This window comes from Equus caballus, chromosome 7, assembly GCF_041296265.1.
Source record: "Equus caballus isolate H_3958 breed thoroughbred chromosome 7, TB-T2T, whole genome shotgun sequence".
NCBI classification, from domain to species: Eukaryota; Metazoa; Chordata; class Mammalia; order Perissodactyla; family Equidae; genus Equus; species Equus caballus.
Window position 1 is genome coordinate 81,355,653 of NC_091690.1, and position 20,264 is coordinate 81,375,916.

General features: G+C 47.8%; 1 protein-coding gene across 1 annotated transcript in view; it reads left to right on the top strand.

Moving 5' to 3' along the window:
- Nucleotides 1-16,985, top strand: part of SWAP70 (switching B cell complex subunit SWAP70) — a 66,514-nt gene extending 49,529 nt beyond the window's left edge. The window contains exons 7-12 of the mRNA XM_023646032.2: nucleotides 487-668; nucleotides 6,839-6,946; nucleotides 8,607-8,773; nucleotides 14,162-14,360; nucleotides 15,346-15,442; nucleotides 15,765-16,985. Coding sequence (XP_023501800.1) covers nucleotides 487-668; nucleotides 6,839-6,946; nucleotides 8,607-8,773; nucleotides 14,162-14,360; nucleotides 15,346-15,442; nucleotides 15,765-15,871 — 860 coding nt within the window. The 3' untranslated portion in view covers nucleotides 15,872-16,985. The remainder of the gene's footprint in view (nucleotides 1-486; nucleotides 669-6,838; nucleotides 6,947-8,606; nucleotides 8,774-14,161; nucleotides 14,361-15,345; nucleotides 15,443-15,764) is intronic.
- Nucleotides 16,986-20,264: the final 3,279 nt, after the last annotated feature.

Genomic DNA, 20,264 nt, shown 5'->3' on the forward strand with positions numbered 1-20,264 from the left:
TCAGTCAATGGTAGCTGCTGTGATCATCTCAGGAAGCGGGCGTATCGGGAGATGGTCTCATATGGCATAGGTGAGCGGCAGACGCAGCACAGCAGATCTGGTACCAGGAACTTGGAATCTCAGCCTTCACTGTGTCTTATTCCTATTTTGCCTTTTGAGAAGTGTAGAGGAGGAGTTGAAAGCGTTGTAAGTTTTTCAAACGTGTGCAGTATTCTTGAATCAAGTATCTGTTTAAGCAGATAGATAAGCAGTTATGGAATTTTGGAGCTGGAAGGGATTTTAGAGATCATCGCTCTCATTTTAGAGGTGAGGAAACTGATGCTGCAAGAACTGATGTGACTTGGTCCCGTTCACACTGCTACTCAGTGGCGAAATCAGAAGCGACTCTGGGCCTCTGTCTGGTTTTCTCTGCACTGTGCCATTTGTGTATTAGGCTTACAAAGAATCAAGGATATTTCCCATTTTTTTCTCCTGCACCTTTTATAGCCATTCATTCTACTATCCATCTGTTGAAGTTGGGCAGCCCCCCACCACACAAAGAAGCCCGCCAGCGTCGGAAAGAACTCCGGAAGAAGCTGCTGGCTGAGCAGGAGGAGCTGGAGCGACAGATGAAGGAGCTCCAGGCTGCCAACGAAAACAAGCAGCAGGAGCTGGAGGCCGTGAGGAAGGTGGGAGCGGGCGCTGGCCCGGGGAGGGCTCTCCATGTCATCGCAGGGGCCACAGTGCTGACTTCTGAGCTCTGGTTTTACCAAGACCAGGTTACTGTAATTTTAGGGAGATTTTTTGGTGAACTGTGTTCTCAAGGAGTGTATCTAGACCGCTGAGTGAGACATCCTGCTTTTCCCAGCCCTGAAAGTATGAGGGTCTCAGGGCAGCAAGGACAGTTCATTGACCAGAAAAGCATATTTGTAAGAACAATGAACATAGTTGAATTTTGTTAGAGAAAGATAAGAAATTTTGTTTCCCTGGTCAAGGTCACTTGTGGTGACCTGGGCAGGTTCTGCTGCTTTTTTGCTTTTTCCCCCTTACCTCCCATTTCCACTCGTGAGTACTATGGAAGAGCCTTAGTGTAGAATTGTGGGGTTTACTTACCATCTGGAGTCAAAGATGCAGTCTGAGCTAGTTTCTCTTTCCATCCGATGGCTAGAAGGTCAGGTCCCATAGGCTGTCCAGGAGAGTCGACGTTCCCTGAGAAGCTTTGTTCCTCAGTTGTGTCATGGTTCTGGGGGTGGTGGTGAGTCCTCAGTGTGTGAGCATGGTCTTGATTTGGGACTCCCTTGGGTTGAGCCTCTCTGCCTTCAGTCAGTGAACACCTGTTAACCACAAGCTCAAAGACCCTTTTGTGTCCTGTGTAGTAGCACCTTTGCCCTGGGATATGGGGGTTGCTCATAGTAAAGGCCCCACATTCCTGGTGGGGTTCTCCCTTTGCAGCTTGTGGAAATGTCACTCTCTGTGCTGACGTCCTCTGAGTAGATTCACAATTAAAGAAATTTTGATGCTTTTATAATCTTAGGAACCATGTAGGCATACAATCTTAGAAACAATTGTTTGTATCCAGCACACCTACGTCCTAAAAGCAGCTTCTCAGGTCTTGCTGCTCTTTCTCCCGAGTCACTCTTGCATCTTGCCTCTTTTGGCTGTAACACACTTTCTTTAAAAACTCCCTTAATAGGCCAGGAAGAGCACCTGCAGTGTGTGAGTGCTGGTTCCTCCATCCACTGTGCACATAGCACAAGTGAGTTTTATGAGAGTGGGATGGGCATCTGGGCTTTGTGTCCTTCTTTTGTAATTTTTAAAAGTTATGGAATAGGTCGTACATACAGAGGAGAGTATGAAATATATGTATACAAATAATCATAAAGTGAACACCCCTGAAACTACTACCCAGGTTAAGATACGATACTGCTCATATTTTAAAGCTCCTATATCCTTTTTCTTTCTTTTTAATTTTTAGAAATTTACAGACAGTAAGATTTGTGGTTTATGTATATAGTTTTATGAGTTTTTACATGTGCCTGGATCCTTGTAACCACCCCATACAGAATACAGAACAATTCCAATGCCCCAAAGAATTCCCTCACACTGCTCCTTGTACTCAGACTCTCCCCTCACCCCAACCCCTGGAGACCACTGATCTGGTCCTGTATTTTTGCCTTTTCCAAATTGTCCTGTAAGTGGACTCGTGCAGTGTGTGTTTTTAAGACTGGGTTCTTTCACTTAGTGTCATGCCTTTGCGATTCATCCATCTGGTGTCCCCTCTTTTAAACTCTGCATCGCAGGAGCACGTAGATGCCCTGCTCTGTGTTATGTGAATGTGTGCCTGAGTGGGCAGGGCCTAGACCAACGTAGGCAGCTTTCCCACTGCTGAGTTTTATAGAATTATTTCAGTTACTGATTTGGGATTTGATGGATAAGTGTTGGAAAATTATTACAGATCCCTTAATAATCTTGAATTTTCTTTTTCTTATCAAGAAGTAAAATTCTCCAATTTTTCACTGAAACATTTGTGGAAAAATACTGCTTAAATGAATATTGTAATCACCTGGAATTAGGTTACTTACTTGTGGGTTTTGTAAAATTTGATAGGCCTTATGTAATTCAGAAGAGGGAATAAGAAATCATGGTAGTTTTTGTAAATTAATAGGTTTCGTTAAAGGGTTTACCCAGATAAGTTTAAAAAAAATGACTTTATTTTCTTAGAGCAGTTTTATGTTCACAATGAAATTATTAAGAGGACGGTACAGAGATTTCCTGTTTGCCTCTTTCCCCAACACATGCGCAGCCTCACCCATTATCAGCGTCCCCCGCCAGAGTGGTGCATCTATTAGAGTTGATGAAATCTACACTGACACATCCTAATCACCCCAAGTCTTGGTGTTGTACGTTCTGGGGGTTTGGACAAATGTCTAATTACATGTCTCTGCCATCACAGTATCATTCAGAGGAGTTTCTCTGCCCTAAAAACCCTCTGTGCTCCACCTGTTCATCTTTCCCCCCCAAATAATTTTTACTTCCACTTGTGTTTCTTTTAAAAAATAGAGTCATTTGAATAGTTATTACAATCGTGTGGTTCAAAAATTTAAAAGATAAAAGGGATTCAGTGAAAAGATTTTCTTCCACTTCTTTCTTCCCTCTACCTAGTTCCCACCGCTTGCCTAAGATAACCATTATTTTTCATTTCTTGTGTATCCTTCTAGATTTACTTAATATATATATACAAGAAAATATGAATATACATTATTTTCCCATTTTTTAAACATAAAAGTATGTATCCAACCTTAACAGTTCTGCATCTAGTTTATTTCACTTTATATGTGTATATATATATATTTTTTTTAAGATTTTACTTTTCCTTTTTCTCCCCAAAGCCCCCCTGGTACATAGTTGTGTATTTTTAGTTATGGGAACCTTGTAGTTGTGGCACGTGGGCTGCTGCCTCAGCATGGCTTGATGAGCGGTGCCGTGTCTGCACCCAGGATCCCAACTGGTGAAACCCTGGGCCACCAAAGCGGAGCGAACTTAACCACTCGGCCAGTCCCCTATATATTTTTTGAGATCTTTCTGTGTCACTATAAGGAGAGCTTCCTCATTCTTTTTAATGGCTATGTAATATTCTATTATATGCCGGTATCATTACTTACTTAACCAGTCCCTATTGATGAACATTTGGGTTGTTTTAATTGACAGTGCTACAGAGACTTATTTTGTGACAGTGTTAATACATGTTCTAATGTATCTGTAGAATAAATTCTCAGAAGTGGAATTGCGGGATCAGAGAGTATATATACATCTATAACTATGAAATCTAAGCTGATGGAATAGCCACCATTTCAAATTTTTCTATTCACTGCACCATAGGAAAAAGCGTTCTAGGGTTTGGCATTTAAGTATGCCAGCCCAGAAATGTCACACTTCACTTCTATTTACAATACTTTGACCAGAGCTAGTCACATGTTTCTGATGAGAAGTCAGCGTCAGTCTTACTGGAGTTGGTGTTTGATGAGTCATTTTGCTCTTGTTGCTTTCAAATCAGATTTCATATAAAAATTAGATAATGCACGTAAAGGGTTTACGTATGGCAAGCGTTCAGTCAGTGGTAGCTGCTGTGATCATCTCAGGAAGGGGGTGTATCGGGAGATGGTTTCATAGGGCATAGGTGAGCAGCAGACGCAGCACAGCAGATCTGATACCAGGAACTTTGAATCTCAGCCTTCACTGTCTTATTCCTGTTTCGCCTTTTGAGAAGTATAGAGGAGGAGTTGAAAGTGTTGTAAGTTTTTCAAATGTGTGCAGGTTTTCTTTCTATGTTTTTTTTGGTCTTTCCACAGTTTTACGAGGATGCATGTGGGTGTGGATCTCTGTCTTTGTCCTAGAGTTTGTTGAGCATCCTGGATGTGTAGATTAATGTTTTCCGTCAAATTGGGAAAGTTTTCAGCCATTATTTCTTCAAATAATTTTCTACTCCTCTCTCTCTTTTCTTTCCTTCTGGAACTCTCATTAGGTGAATGTTGGTGCACTTGATGGTGTCCCACATCTCCGTGAGGCTCTGTTCATTTTTCTTCATTCCTTTCTCTCTCTTCTTCAGAGTGCCTTTCTATCAATTTATCTTTGATAGATCATCTTGCAGCCCAGATATATGGGTGAGAACCTCTAGTGAATTTTTCATTTCAGTTATTGGACTTTTCAACTCCAGAATTTCCATTTGGTTCTATTTATAATTTATTTTTATTGATATTCTCTCTTTGCTGGGATCCCCATACCTTCTACTATCCCTTAAGTGTAATTTCCTTTAGTTCTTTGAACATAGAACTTCTTTGACGTGTGTGTTAAATCCACCAGCCGGGCCCCTTTTCAAGGGCAGTTTCTGTTGCCCGCTTTTTTCCCTATGTATGAGTCACACTTTCCTCTTTCCTCTCTTCTTATAATTTTATGTTGAAAACTGGACGTTTTAGATAATATATGGTAGCACTCTGGGTATGGATTCTTCTTCTCACCCAAGGGCTGCTGTTTGCTCGTTTATTTGTCCAGTGACTTGGCTGGACTATGTCAGTGAGGTCCTTTTTCCTCAGGGTGGGAAGCCGCTGACCGTCCTGCTCAGAGGCACAGCCGTAGGCGTGTGCACGGTCACTGGGGTCGCCAGGATCACCGTGATGGTAGCAGGGCTCCTTCGAGTGTCTCTTTCCTGATTTCTCTGTTAAGCTGCCTGCTTCTAGTGGTGTCATTATCCAGCTGTTAGATCTCACTGATTTCCAGCTGATTATTCTGTTGTTTTCAGCAGTGCCATGGGGCCTAAATTGCCTGATGGTCTGATATTACTATCATTCAGACCCGCGTAGAATCTTTGAGACTCGTTCCTGTGACATGAGGGCTCTTCTTTGCTGTCTTGCCCTGGGTCTCTGTCAGACTTCTAGCTGGTCTGTGGTTTAGTTTGTTGGTCTTATGGAGCTACGAGCCGCCTCTTGTTTTTTTTTTTTTTTGAGGAAGATTAGCCCTGAGCTAACTGCTGCCAATCCTCCTCTTTTTGCTGAGGAAGACTGGCCCTGAGCTAACATCCGTGCCCATCTTCCTTTACTTTGTATGTGGGACGCCTACCACAGCACGGCGTGCCAAGTGGTGCCGTGTCCGCACCTGGGATCCGAACCGGCAAACCCCGGACCGCCGAAGCCGAAGGTGCGAACTTAACTGCTGCGCCACCGGGCCGGCCCCGAGCCTCCTCTTAATTCCTTACCACCAATATCTCCGTTGTTTTCAGTAGCATCTGCAGGCTTGAACTTTTTCACACTGTGTTCTAAATAAAGTCAGTTCTTTTGAGGAGAGCTTCAGAGCCTGCCTTTCTCCTGGGCAAACAGCTGTGCCAGTGCTCTGGAGCTGGCATTGGAGACAGTGGGCTGCTTCTCTTGGAGTGATATCCCATCTCGACAAGCCTGTCACGGTGGAGGTGGTAACCTCTGGTCTCCTCAGCGTGTTTCTCCCAGTGCGGAACCTCTGCCCTACAGATGAGTGGGGACAAGGCTGATGATGCTCAGTATTCTCAGCCTGTCACACCTGAGGTAGAACTTGTGCCCTGTGAGTGGGGGCTGGTGGAGGAAGAGAGCCCCAGATCTCTTAGCCACTCTTGTCTAGAGTAGGGTTTCTGCAACATGGATGAGGGTGAGAAATACTGGCGGCCTGCCCCTCCTGGGGAGATATTGTACCCTAAACTGTGAGCTGAGGAGAGAGAGAGCCCTGTCTGTGTTCTTGGTTCCATGGCCGTGGAGCAGAGCTTCCTGCTCACTGACATTGTGGGGGAAGAGAAGGGGCCACGCTGTGGCTCAGATGCAGTGGACTCCCGCTGTTAGAACTGAGATTGTTGATTTTCTTGGATGAATTTTCTCCATTTGCTGCATGCCCTTGGGATAACTCCTAGTTTTATTTTTGTTTTTAATTGTTTTTTCACTGGGGAAAGAGTCCATGGAGTTCCTTATGCCATCCTTCTGGAAGCTGAGCTCTGGTAAAAATCTTAAGGAATAATGTATGAGATGACAAAACTGTACAGGAAGAGCTCAAGAAATAGATCTTGAACCTCATGAACGATTTTACCTCAATAACTATTCTAAAATTTTCTCTGCAAAACGTTGTTCAGAGTTATCTGTAGTCATTCGTTTACCTAATTTGTGTGTTGATTGGGAAGGTCGTTGGAATGGAATTCCAGTGGATCTAAAAGTTTTCATTCTGTCTTTACTGAACATTAAGAATGTTTGACTTCTCCCATATGTCTAAGTGTGACCATTTCTCTCTCCAAATGCGCTTTCACTGGAACGTTTCCTGCTTTTCTGTGGATGGCTTTTCGATTGGGTAGAAACTGGAAGAAGCAGCATCTCGGGCAGCAGAAGAAGAAAAGAAACGCCTTCAGACTCAAGTGGAATTACAGGCCAGGTTCAACACCGAGCTGGAGCGAGAGAAGCTTGTGAGTCCCATGTGGCTGGGGAATGCTGCAGCGTTCGCTCACGGCACCAGCCGGGGTCAGGGGAGGGACGAAGGCCTGGGAGGCTGGAGTGAGGCCATCTTGTCAGCTTGGCTCTGCCACTGACTTGCAATGGGAAAGCTACAGGGGAGTTATTGGGGAAGTCATGTGTTCGTGCATTCATCCGTTATTGGTTTATCGAGCACCTTCTATGTTCTGGGCACCATGTGAAAGATATAGAGGTAAAAGACATAAGCCTTGCTTTCAAGACCCTGAAGCAGGAATTTATGGACTGGGGTGCTAAGGGCTGTGGTTAAGGTGACTGTATATCCCGGTTCGCCTGGGACAGTCCCTGCTATCCTGGTGTAATTATTTATAGCGTCCCTTTTCCTTCTCAGAGAGTCCTGGCTTGGAAAATAAATAGCTATGGAAAAACTAAGCATAGGTTTCATGACATTTCTCCTCTGTAATGAGCAAAGTGGGGGTTCTGAAATCTTGAGAACATGTGAGTTCTCGTCTGCTCTTAGCAGGTCTGACTCATCTGAGAGGTTCCCATCCCCAAGAGACTCAAGAGCTAGGTGGTTTTAGACAGTTGGCTGGTTAATTGGAACACGGGTCAAGGGGTCTGGGTTTGCTTCCTTTCTTCTCTTTTGTGTTTTTTTTGTTTTGTTTCGTGGAGGAAGATTAGCCCTGAGCTGACATCTGTGCCAGTCTTCCTCCACTTTATATGTGGGTCACTGCCACAGCATGGATGACGAGTGGTGTGGGTCTACACCTGGGATCTGAACCCATGAACCCAAGCTGCCACAGTGGAGAGCGCATAACTTAACCACTGTGCCATGGAGCTGGCCCCTCTCTGCGCCTTCTAACTGAGCATGAGTTTTCTCTTCTTCAAATCGGGGTTTATCATATGATCTCTCATGACCCTTACGAGATGAAGTGAGCTAATATGAGTGAAAATATTTTAGAAACCACAGACACATAGGCTAATGTGTGTTGTTACATTTAGGATGTCCTTGTCTTTTAGTTTTTAGGGCAGAGGTTCAAAACTCTTTAACCCAGAGGGGAGAAACCATATGTCTTTAACCCAGAGGGGAGAAACCATATGTTTGTGCTCCTCGGTTACTCCAGGGCTGGAGGTGCCCCAGGGAGGGCGATGGGAGGGATCAGGCAGCCACCCGAGTGCAGGGGGAGGCGCTGCACGTTGCTCTTTCTTTTTCCCGTTATTTTAACCCTTGGCTCTTCTGACTGGTAAGACGTTCATTCCTTTTAGAGAAGACTGTGTTGGTAAAGAGCTTGTGTCTTTAAGATAGACAAAAATTGAAAGAGAAATTATACAGGGAATCATTTCTTTTTTTCTTGCCTGGAGTCTTCAGATGTGGAGTAGAAGGGATGGAAATTATACCAGGGCAGGAAAACGGCCCTGGGGTTGTAGTTTGTGCCCTGGACTCGGTCGGCGTGTCTTGGTGTTGGTATTGGGTGTGGTGCTCTCGATCCCTCTGTCCTTGGTTCAGACTGGAGGGCGGGGCCCTGGCCACCCTGGCGGGCTGCAGCGGTGGGCTGTGGCGGGCTGTGGCAACCCTGCAGGATGGGGGCGGAGTGGGAGGCCTTCCCCAAGCGCGAAGTCTCCCTGTGTTTACACATGACCCCTTTCTACCATCAGATCAGACAGCAGATGGAAGAACAGGTTGCCCAAAAGTCCTCGGAACTGGAACAGTATTTGCAGCGAGTACGGGAGCTGGAAGACATGTACCTAAAGCTGCAGGAGGCCCTCGAGGACGAGAGACAGGCCCGGCAAGATGAAGAGACCGTGCGGAAACTTCAGGCCAGGTGGCAGATCAGTTTGTACACTGTACCTTTATGTACTTTGCCGGGGCTAAATCGGCTTCTAGGAATGCCTCACACCCAGTGGAGAGGGAGGAGGGTCTCTGCCAGATGAGAGGGACCCTGGAGGCTTGGCTGGCCGCGTTCTTGCCCTCAGTCTAGGGCCCTGGGACCCTGGCTTCCTGGGCTGTATCTGCTGTCGAGCAGTCTGCTGGGTGTGTTTGACGGGGTGCCCTTCGTCGTATTCTCGAATGTCCGTGGACCCAGGATCAGCTCTGCTGGGAACCTGGCTTGTTTGACATGTTCCAGACCAGAGAGGACCCCTGGTATGGAGACAGGCGTGCTTCAGGCCAGAGTTACAGCACTTTTGGGGGATAAGGAGGAAATAAGCTGTTTCCATTTGGTCATTCAGGATTGGTGATATTCCTTACATTACGTTACTTGAAATCTTAGTTTTAGAAGTTCTTGAAACCTAGGTTTTTTTCCTTAGAGCTTTTAAGGTCGGGTTTACTGTTGATGATGGTCGTGTTCTCACATGAGAAGTCTCCATTTTTGGCCTTTGTAGCAGCAGGGAGGATGCGGTAGAATGAAGACGCCAAAGAGAACATCGGAGCTCCCCTGCGTCCGTTCCTAACTTGCTGCCCCGCTGCTTTCTTTGAGCGGCCATCAGGGATGCCACGCTGGGAATGTTTCCCCAGTTGCAGCGGCTCTGCAGTGTAGACATGCCGCAGGTTTCATGACCCCGGTTTTGGGAGCAGGTGTGAGATGAGCTGGGTGGATTTTCCACGGCTGCCGTTCCACGTGTGGAGCAGCGGAAGATGCCGTTTAATCTTTGGGTAGGAAGAGAGGAAGAATGAGGTCTTTGTTGTGTACTTTGCTAAAAATGACTTCAAAAATCAATAATTAGGTTTTGAAAATTTTGATTCCATTAAGGAAAAATGATATTTTAAATAGAAAATTAAATGCTTAGCACGTTGCTTGGCATTTTTAGGTCCCACGGTATGTGTTCGCTGTGCTGCGGGTGTTAAGCGGATTCTTGGAGCTGCCATGCAGCTGCCACTGGGCAGTGACGTTAGCACAAGATCCCCCGCACGCGAAGGTCGGAGTCCCACATGACTTCCGAAGAGAGGCGTTCTCAGGGACACTGGGTGCTTTCTGAGCCTCTGTATAATTTGTAGCGTGTCCAGAGTTTATAGGTTGCCCTTGTGCAGAGAATTCAGATGAGCTGTGGCGTATTACTTCTCTATAGTTTCGAGAGAGGTTGGGTATGACAGGGCAGAGATTAGAGCACACAAGGAACCAGGTAACTCTAGAAGTTTATGAAAGTGTTAGTTATTTTGTGTTTATAGAATGAGTGATGTTTTGAATAAGAGACAATTTTTGGTAATTCAACTTGTAGTTTTTAACCGGTGGTCAATATCAGAATCACCTGCAAAGCCTTTAAAAAATACACATGTAGGGCCTGTCCCACATTTACTGAATCAGAACATCTGTGGGTGGGAGCCAGGCATGAGTATTAATTTTAAAAAGCTCTGGCAAATTACTTTGTACACTCCGATTTAAGTAAATAGCAAAATGGTTTTGCTGCTGCATACCACGACGTACAGCTCTGCTCCAATAGCTGAAATTACTGCAAAAAGTGAACTTTTCCTTGGTGTGCAAAGGCTACTTTATAAGTATAATTATTGCACTCTTCTAAATTATTTTTCTTTTCACTTAGTTTTTGGAACTTGAAATGGACAAATTTGCCCCCTCTAGTGGTCATTTTTGAGTGAGGCAAGTCCATCTCTTTCCTGAAGTCGTACAAGGCTGAGGGAGGGAGGCCTTTTGTCCAACTGGCAAAGGGACTTTCTCCTTGCTTCCTGCTCCTCAGAGAAGCCCTTTTTGGGTAGAAAATCAAGGAAAGTCACCGTGGAATTGGGATAGAAACATTGAAGTCGGGCACTAATGAGATGGCACAGTCTCAGGCCGCAGGTGTGCGAAGGGCTGGTTAGTTACCCTCCCTTCCTTTCTTTAAGCTACAGCAAGTCCTGCTTGGACTCTGGCATCTCATTGTTCTTCCAATGGGTGGTCTTTCTCTGTCAGTGTCTTAAGTTTCCCCAGAGATACTTGTTCTAGTCCATTGTTTAAATACAAGAACTTTGCCGTGAGCCATCTGGGTCTTACAATTTTTTTTTCTTTAAGATTGAAGTTTGTTTTTTTTGATGTGTAATCTGAAGGTTGTCTAGCCTCTTCTGAATGGGAACTCAGAAGAAAACTGTTCATTTAACATTTGGACAACTCAATTATTGGAAAATTCTTGAGGCTGAGCCATAATCTGTCCCATTTATAGCTTCCACCCACTGGATTTTTGGATCTTAGGGCCTGGGAGCGTCCCTTAGTCATGTCTGTATTCTCAGCAACTGGTGCAGTGCCTGGCACGTGGTAAGTGCCCGAGGGATAATTGTTGAATGAATGAATGGGTCCAAGTTCTACTCATTGGGGCCGGTGGAACAGCAGTCTCTTCCACCTGATAATACTTTCCAGGTATCTGAAGGCAGTCAGGGACTGAGCTCTGGAGTGAGGTCTGTGTTTGATCCCCAGCTCTGATGTTTTCTAGCTGTGGAATTTTAGAAGTTATTTCACTCCCCTGAGCCTTCAGTTTCTTCAGTCACCAGTCTTGTCGGGTTGTTGTGAAGATTACACGAGATAATGCATGCAGAGTGCTTGTTGTGATGTCTGGCGTGTGGTAGTCACTCAGAGTGTGTTAGTTTCAGTTCCTTTGTCTCATTTGCAAGTAAGGAAGATATATAATGTGTAGGTTGTCAAAATAAGCCTTCATAAAAGTTACTGACTGGCTGGGATGATGACTTTAGACCAAGATGAGAGTTTAAAATATCAACAGAACAAGTACAGGATCCACGAGGCTTAATAGCGGTTCATTTGAAAAGCTTCAGGGTTTTAGTTCCTTGTGATTTGATTGCCAAAAACGTCAAATACTCTCAGGCAGCCTGAATGAATGTGAAGCGTCCAGAGCAAATGAGGTGATAGTCCCTCGCTAATAATAAGAGCTGCTGTTTATTCAGCACTTTCTCATGGTTGGTATTGTTCTAAGTGTCTTACCTGCATTATCACATTTAATGCATTGCAAACCTTTGATGAGGGGTGTAGTTCCGTTGCCTTTTTTTTTAAAGCGTGGCACCTGAGCTAACATCGGTTGCCACTTTTTTTTTTTTTGCCCCTTCTTCTTCTCCCCAGATCCCCCCAGTACACAGTTGTATATTTTAGTTGTGGGTCCTTCTAGTTGTGGCATGTGGGATGCCGCCTCAGCATGGCCCGATGAGTGGTGCCATGTCCGCGCCCAGGGTCCAAACCGGGGAAACCCTGGGCCGCCGAAGCACAGCGTGCGAACTCAACCACTTGGCCACGGGGCCGGCCCCTCCTTTTCCTTTTTTATAAATGAGGAAACTGAGGCAAAGCGAGGTTAAACTCTTTGGTCAGGGGTCTTGTTTAGAAACCACAGAAGTCAACTTGGGTTCAAGCAGTGAAAGAAATTCTTAGAAAGTTCTTGAGTAGTTCACCAGTTCCACAGAAAAGCAGGCGGCATGCCTAGAACACAGGCACCAACCGTGGGAGGCTGAGCAGCCCAAACCACAGCCGAGACCAGGCCACGGCATGAGTCCAGTGAGGCTGCCGCTGGTGCCAGCATTGGCACTGTGGGTCAGTAGTCACCATTGCTCCTGCCGTCACTCGATGCTGGACGTTGCTGTCACTAGCAAGATAAGTTCTCCACTGTCTCTACTCCTTTGTGTCAGTTGTTTCAAAGTTCCAGGAGGGGCATCTCCTTGGCAAAAGACCAGCTCAGGCTTCCGCTGTAGCCTGGCTGCCAAGGGGCAGGAGGGCAGATGTCTAGCCTTTGGCTTCTAGAATGGGAGATGGGCCCTGCTTTCCATGAAGATGCCTACTGTGGCAGATTCCCTGGGCACATGAAGGGGCTTTGGATGCTGGGCAGCCCAAACACCTGCAAATATCCATTCCCCCCTCCATACTGCCACCACTAGGATGAAGACACAGCGGCCCTCCCAGTCTTGTTTACTGTTGTTCTCTCCAGTGCCTAGAAAAGCACATAGAAGGTGCATAATATATACATATTGAGTAAGTGAATAAACTCTGCGGTGGTCAGACCACATTTACAGTGTTGTGTTCAGTTGTGGACAGCACACTCCAGGAGACAGCTAAGATAGAGCAGTTTGGTCCTTTGTGGAACTAGAGAGAGTGGATGGAAGAGCTCGTCTTAGTTCAGGAAGAACTTTCTAAGGATCGAGGCTGCCCATATATTAACTGGCCCGATTTGTGCGGTGGTGAGTGGCCCACCACACAGAGCATTTGAGCAGAGTTGGAAAACTACCTCGCAGGGTGTTGGAGAGAGTCTTCTCGCCGTGATATGGGTGGGGCGTTGGGGGTGGTCGGATAAGGGCTGTATAGTCTTCCTTTGTTGTTGGTTCTAGAAGAGCATACCCTCTTAGGTAGTTTATGTAGTTACATAACTGGCCTGCTGTGTGGCTCATTGCATAGTCCTGATGGTCCAGCCCCTAGAAATGTGTCCTGGGCTGGTGTCTAACGACACTGTTTACACTTTGGGTACAGGACGGGGCTGTGTGTTAGTTTATTTATTTATATAGCTGCGCAGCTGGATGTCCCCGGATAGATAGCCTGTTATTGAAAGGTAACACTTTGGAGTCACACAGACCTGGGTTGAAGTCCAGGGCTGCCTGCAGCATGAGTGCTGTGGCTTCGACTGGAACGCAGGGGTGACGGCGCCTGGCAGGACTGTGGGGGCCGGCCGTGGAGGAGGGAAGGTGCTGGCGCGTAGTAACTGCTCAGTAAACGCTCTGTTATTTGTCTGCCTTTCATTGGCGCCTTTTTCCCTCACCTTCATTAGTTTAATTATCAGCTTTTTCCTTGGTGATAGGCTTTTACTAGATGAAAAATGTCTTACTGTTGTAGCAACCAGGCACACTTGGCCCTGCCACCTGCCAGGTGAGTGACCCAGGACAGGGCACTAACCGTCTGCCTCACTTTCTTCATCTCTGAAATGTGAGTAATAACAGAACTTAAGTCTCTTGTGAGGATCGAGGAAATACACTTAGCTCTTGGCCCTGTTCATGGCACATTAAGCCCTCCTTAAATGCAGTTCATTTTTTTTTCAAAAAAGAGTGAAACAGAGCTCAGAGCAGGACCCTGGGTCACCTGCCGACTTTGGGAATATTGGCCTTTCTGGCTGCCGGTTCCCTCCTTGGGCAGTGAGAGGTGGAGGAGGTGACTTCCATGTTCTCTCCTGCCCTCAAGTGCCCTGTCACCTGCCGGGCCGGGGGTGTGACCGGGCGCGTGTGATCCGGACTCTGCGCGTTGCAGGTTGCTGGAGGAGGAGTCTTCCAAGAGGGCTGAGCTGGAGAAGTGGCACCTGGAGCAGCAGCAGGCCATCCAGACGACCGAGGCAGAGAAGCAGGCGCTGGAGGACCAGCGCGCGATGAAAGAGCAGGCCCTCCAGGAGGCCATGGAGCAGCTGCGGCGGCTTGAGCTCGAGCGCAAGCAGGCACTCGAGCAGTACGAGGTAAGCAGGCGGCTCCTCGGCGCGTGTAGACTTTGAAAACAAGCATTTTTCAATAAGAGTATCTGCTCAGTGTAAGAAGCTGCGGTGAGAGTTCTGCTTACTAGGTAAGGAGAAAGAAGTCTTTGCAGGCGGTGAGGGGTCTGTCAGGGTCCGCTCAGGAGACGGAAACCACAGTCATCGGAACAGGGGAATTTTAATCTAAACAGTTAATAACTGGAGCAGGATCACCTACGGAGCGGTCGGAAAACCCTGAGAACGTGGGAGCAGCAGGTGCGGGAAGCAGCCTCTGGCGGTGGGACCGAGGCAGGGCGCCCAGGGAAGGAACGCATCTGGAATTGGGTCCCCCTGTTCCTTGCCCCTCAAGCCCGGTGCTCTGATCCAGATTCTTCGAGAGGGCATGGCCTGGGCCACCAGGCGGCAGAAGAGCTCACGGAGGTGCTGCGCCAGCGGAACTCACTGGGAAGGCGGCCCCTGGGGCACTGGCGGAAGCTGCCCGCAGGGAGGAGCCACTGACACTCCCTGGGGTGAGCACCCTGGGTGTCCCGTGTGCCACAGGAGCCGCCGAGAGGAGCGCAGTGGAGCCTGGAAGCAAAGCCCCTTCCTCCTCCCGTGTCCCTTCAGCGCCTCTACTGCCAAAGCGGAAATGGTGCCAGCTGGTCACCATGGTGTCAGCTAGTGTCACCCCAGGATAGGAAGGAAGAGTGGATTTGGAGCCAAGAGGCAGTAAGCCGTAACTGACACACGAGGATTTTATGTTCGTCTACATTTAGGGTGAATTAGGTCCTCTGTGTGACCTTGGGCAGGTTACTTAAGCGCTCTGAATCTTAGTTTCCACATCTGTAAAATGGGAGTAGTAATAGTCTGCTTCTCAGAGTGGCAGTGAGGGTTTAATGAGAGAATCTGCAAACGTAGTGAGTGCCCAGCCATTGCTTTTTGACTCTCACACTTGTGTGTTCGCATAATCTACGATCTTCTTTCCTTCCAGGGAGTTAAAAAGAAGCTGGAGATGGCAACTAATAAGACCAAAAGCTGGAAGGACAAAGTGGCCCAGCATGAAGGATTAATTCGATTGATAGAACCAGGTAACACACTCTTTAAAGTAATCGTATATTTGTCCAATTTATTTTTCTGTTTTAATTGTGTATTTCGGTTGGACTAAGAAACTTCTCTAGCCCAAATATACAGAAACCAAGCTGTTTAGGGTAAATTTCTCTTGAATAACTTGCCCTCTGATAGATGAGAATCTCCACTGTATACATCTTCTAGTTGTTTTGGCTGGTATGACATTTATGGATGTCCCTCAGAGAAGAAATTAAGTAGAAAAGTTACTATTTTGTCTGCAGAAAAATGATGTTAGTTGAAGAATATAATACTTCCTCCATTTAAAGTATGTTTATCTCTTAGGTTCCAAAAAACCTCACCTGATCACTAACTGGGGCCCCGCGGCTTTCACCCAGGCCGAACTAGAAGAGAGAGAGAAGAGCTGGAAGGGGAAGAAGACCACGGAGTGAGCGGGCGCCGGCACAGAGGCCGCGCCGGTGCTGTCGGCCCAAGTGTGGCGGGAAGGCTTTCTTTCTGCCCCAGACGGAAGGACCTGGCTCAGCTGCTTCTCCTCTTCTGCCTTCCGCCCTCCTAGCGCGTCAGTACCTAAGGAGGCCTTCTTGCTGATCTTCTGCAAATGAGGGCTGACCCGAAAAGGAAAAAAAGGCAACATTGTCAAGCTCTTTACTCTTTCTTTGAAAACTCAGCTTTTGAAAATTCCCTTTAGCTCTCTCAGACTCTCGTGGGAAGGAGGCAGCGCACAGCGCAGCGGCCCGGGGTCTGCACAGTTGGGGGGTGCACGCAGGATCCCCGCTCATCAGAACCGCTGTGCATGGGCCCGTCCTTTCCTTGGCAGCACGGTTCCTTCTCCGAGTACATGTTTCTAAACTAGATTGGCCTGTCGGTGTGCCAGCGCATGCCAACTGACGCAGGAGGCCTCTGACCCCTGCTGCTCCGATGGAGAAGGCGCTGGCTGCGTGGGGACGTGGCCTCGACTGAGCTGTTGTAGTCCGCGTGGGCAGTGTGCAGGAGGCTTCTGTTTAATTCACGCTCGCACTGACTTCTACCCTGGCCCCAGCGCTGTCTGGGAGGCAGAAATCCCTTTAACAATGCTTTGGCTAAGATAGAGCCTTGTGAATCAAAGGCAGCCCAGAGATGAACTCAGTCAGCCCCGTTTGGAATGACATTTTGACGTTAACTGAATTCCTTCTAATATTTAAAATGGTTTCAGCTGTCAAAGTGTGGCAGGCCCCGTGGTTTTCCTTTTGTAGTTACTGTACAGAAGATTTCAGAGTGTGAATGTTTGTCATAATCAGGCCTTTTCCTTAATAAATAGGGATATGATCATTTATAGGAATTATACATGAGAAAAGTTTTAAAAGTGTATTTTTGTGATGTGCTATGCTGAGAGGGAACAAGATATTTATAATTTTCAAACATTCTTACCTAAATATTGTAAAATGTAATAAGCTGAACTTTCTTAAATTTTTGCTAATTTTCTAAGATGTATTAAAAATGTTTTGTATTTTTTTTTTTTTTTAGTAAAATGGACTCAGTTAGAAAATAAAAAATACCAGAAAAGCAGGCATTTTCAGCTATCTGATTTGGTAGAGCAGTAGGGTCAGGTTGTGGGTACGTGTGCACGTTTTCATGGAATGAGATGGACTTGAGTTTAAGGACACTTCCTGAGAACACTGGTTTGGAGTTTGGACCCCAGACCAGCGCTTCACGAAGTTAACTATGGCTTCATGTTTGCTGTTTGAGTCACTAATGTGGGAAACCATGGCTGATGTGTCAGCTCACAGACGGGAACTGAGAGAGATGATTGCTCCCTCATTGTTGCTATTACCTCCAGATCCTCTTACCTCTGCTTTCCTGAATTTTCTTTTTATGCCTTTCGGTTTTTCTTTCAGTTTTACCAGAGTAAACAGAGTGGTTTTTTGTTTTGGTTTTTCATGGTCACCAAGATTAAAACGCCTATTGTGGACTAAGCAGGCCCACTCAGTCCGACTGGATTGTAGCGTGGGAAGCTGATCTTTCCCGTCTAGAGCGCGAACTACACTGATGGGTGTTTTTTTAAACGGTTCTTTGTCTGCTACGGTGATTCTTAACCGGGGGTGATTTTGCCCCCCATGGGACATTTGGCAGTGTCTGGAGACATTTTTGGTTTTCACGGCTGGGAGTGTTCCTGGCATCTAGTGGGGAGAGGCCTGGGATGCTGCCAGCATCCTACAGGTCACAGGACAGCCCCCCGATAATTAGGAAGAATTATCGGGCCTAAGATGTCAGCAGTGCCGAGGTTGGGAAAGCTTGCTCAGGGGGAGGCAAGTTCTGTTGTCCAGAAGGAGCAGGCTGTGGAGGCAGGCTGTCCTCTGAGGAGGCCCACCAGTTGACCTCTGGTGTGACGTGGGCGCATCTGGAAGGCAGAGAGGCTGTGTGCTCTGTGAGCAGGCAGAGCGCAGAAGGCAGGGCTTGGGTGCGCCCTGTGGGCCGTTGTGCTCCAGAAACTCTCTCAGTGCCTTTTGAATATAGATCCAATGGGAATTGCTTTGGCTGTGTTTGAAAATCTTTCTGTGACGCACGTTGCTGAGGAGTGAAGTGTGCGGGCTGCCGTGACCTTGATGTCCTCCCAGGAGTGGCTAAACCCAGGGAGGGTCCGTCAGAGCCGTTTGGCAGTGGGTGAGGAATGAGTGTTCAGATTTACTGCCCTGCTTGTCAGGGACCTCGTGGAGCACTGCTGCTGCCACACTTGTCAAGGCCTCCATTGCACCTTCAGGGTGGGGACAGCAAGGCCCAGCTGCCCTCGTGCGGGGAGGGTCAGGTTGACCCCGGCCACATGGAAGTGTGGAAGAGGCGCTGGCTGGCTTTGACCCGTTCACGGGGTGCTGAAAATTGATCGAAAGACTCAGCCTTGGCAATAGTTTAAGGAATATCTGTTTCTTTCTTTCTTCTGTCTTCCGCTCTACTTCCTTCTTTCTTTATATATTCATTTTGAGAGCTGTGAAAGTCATCCCTCTGCTTTGGGAAGCTATTCCGCAGTATCGACTGAAGCTGAAGTCAACGCCTGCCCTGTGGGCCAGTGCTTCCACACCAGGAGACCAACAGGGAGGTCACGGCAGCTTCGTTTAGGGTCGCCCCACCAGAAACACCCAAACGCCTGTCCTGGGAGAACAGATCAGTGAGTTGTGGTATATTCAGACAAAGGATGCTACACTTGAATTATAGTAACGTGTCACTGAGAGAGGCAACGATGCGGATGGATCTCACAGACATGGTGAGCAAAGAGCCCAAACACAGAAAATATACTGTGTGATTCCATTTATATTAATTTCCAGAACAGGCAAAGCTCATCTGTGGATTTTGGTCAGCGTTGTGGTTACCTAGCTGTGGGAGGGGTGGTTGTTGACTGGAAAAGGGCACCAGTGAAGCTTGGGGGATGCTGGAAATGGGCAGTGGTTACATAAGTAAAAGATATCAACTTTACACGCAAGATTTGTGCAGTTTACTGCTTGTTAACTGTGGAACCTCTGGAATGCTGGAAATGGCTAGTCACTAGGGGTCAGCTGGTCCAACACCCTCACTTTGCAGAGAAGGACCTGCAAGGGGAAGAGCCAAATCCACACTGGAACTCCTGACCCTCCTCTAGAATGCGCTTCATCCTACCACCTGCCTCCTTTTGGGTCCTTTAAATACATTTTGATGGCAAACATTATCCAGTGGGTTTCTATTCCGCATCACCAGCCAGCGGCGTGTCCACGCTTCACCCCTCCATGAGGGGAGGGCCCTGACCCCTTCGTCTGATGTTCAGTTCCCATGGACCTTTCTGAGGTTGCTGGGTCTTTGGCCCTGGGTAGTGGGTAAATCTGTGGTGGACACTAAATGCCAAGCAGGGCTAGATTCAGAGTCCTTTTTCCGTCCCCACCACACAGATGCAGCACACTGACTCTGAGGGTTGTGCACCCACAGGAATGCACGCCTTCCCCCCGTGTGACCACCTCCTCACCAGCAGTCCACAGGGCCCAGCTGAGGGCCAGCGGGATGTGAGGAGTGGGCAGAGGGAAGCTTTGTCTAGCAACCCCCATTCTGTTCAGCCCCCGAGCCCAGCAGCCTGCCCCTCCTCGCCAGCTGAATCTCTCGTTTCCTGTCCCCTGTCACGCTGCCTCTTCCTTCAGCCACCACTCTCTGCTTTGACCAGGCAGCCCACACTGGGTCTCCGAGAGCGGGCCTCCCCAGGCCCCACTGTCTACGTCTCCCCTCCTCTGCTCTCTCGGGGTCTCTGCCCCTCCTGACAGGTCAGCTCCCCTGGGAAGATGCGCTGTCCACCCACAGGCTGGCTTTGGGGATGCCAGGACTGCTGCCACCTCCACGCTCATCTGTCCTTCCGCTCCCATCGGAAGCCCAGGCCCAGCCGACCTCCTCCCGCTCGAGGAGCACGAGCAGCATCACTGTCCAGCGCTCTCTGCTCCCAGTTGGAGAGCACGTGCATCTGAAATACTCGTTTACAAGGAACACAGGCCGTCCAAGACAGGCCTAGAGGTGGAAGATCTCCCCGAGGCCGGAGGCCCTGTGCTCCTCGCGGCACAGTTAGCTGTAAGATGGTGAAGGGCACAGAGAATGGCCTCTTTCGGGAGTGGCTACCTGGGCTTCTAAGTGGTCAGTGTTTGGCCTTCAAAAGTACTGAGTTGGAAAGGAGCCTGGACTTCAGAGCAACACAGAGCTGGGTTCCACTCATGCTCTCCGTCACTGGGCCACCTCGGGGAGTCAGATTCGGCCTCTGCCTTCTCAGAGAGACGACTGCACAGGTAGTGTGTCCTTCTGAGGCGTCACATTGGGAGGCCCACTATGTCCACCTGTCACTCCGTG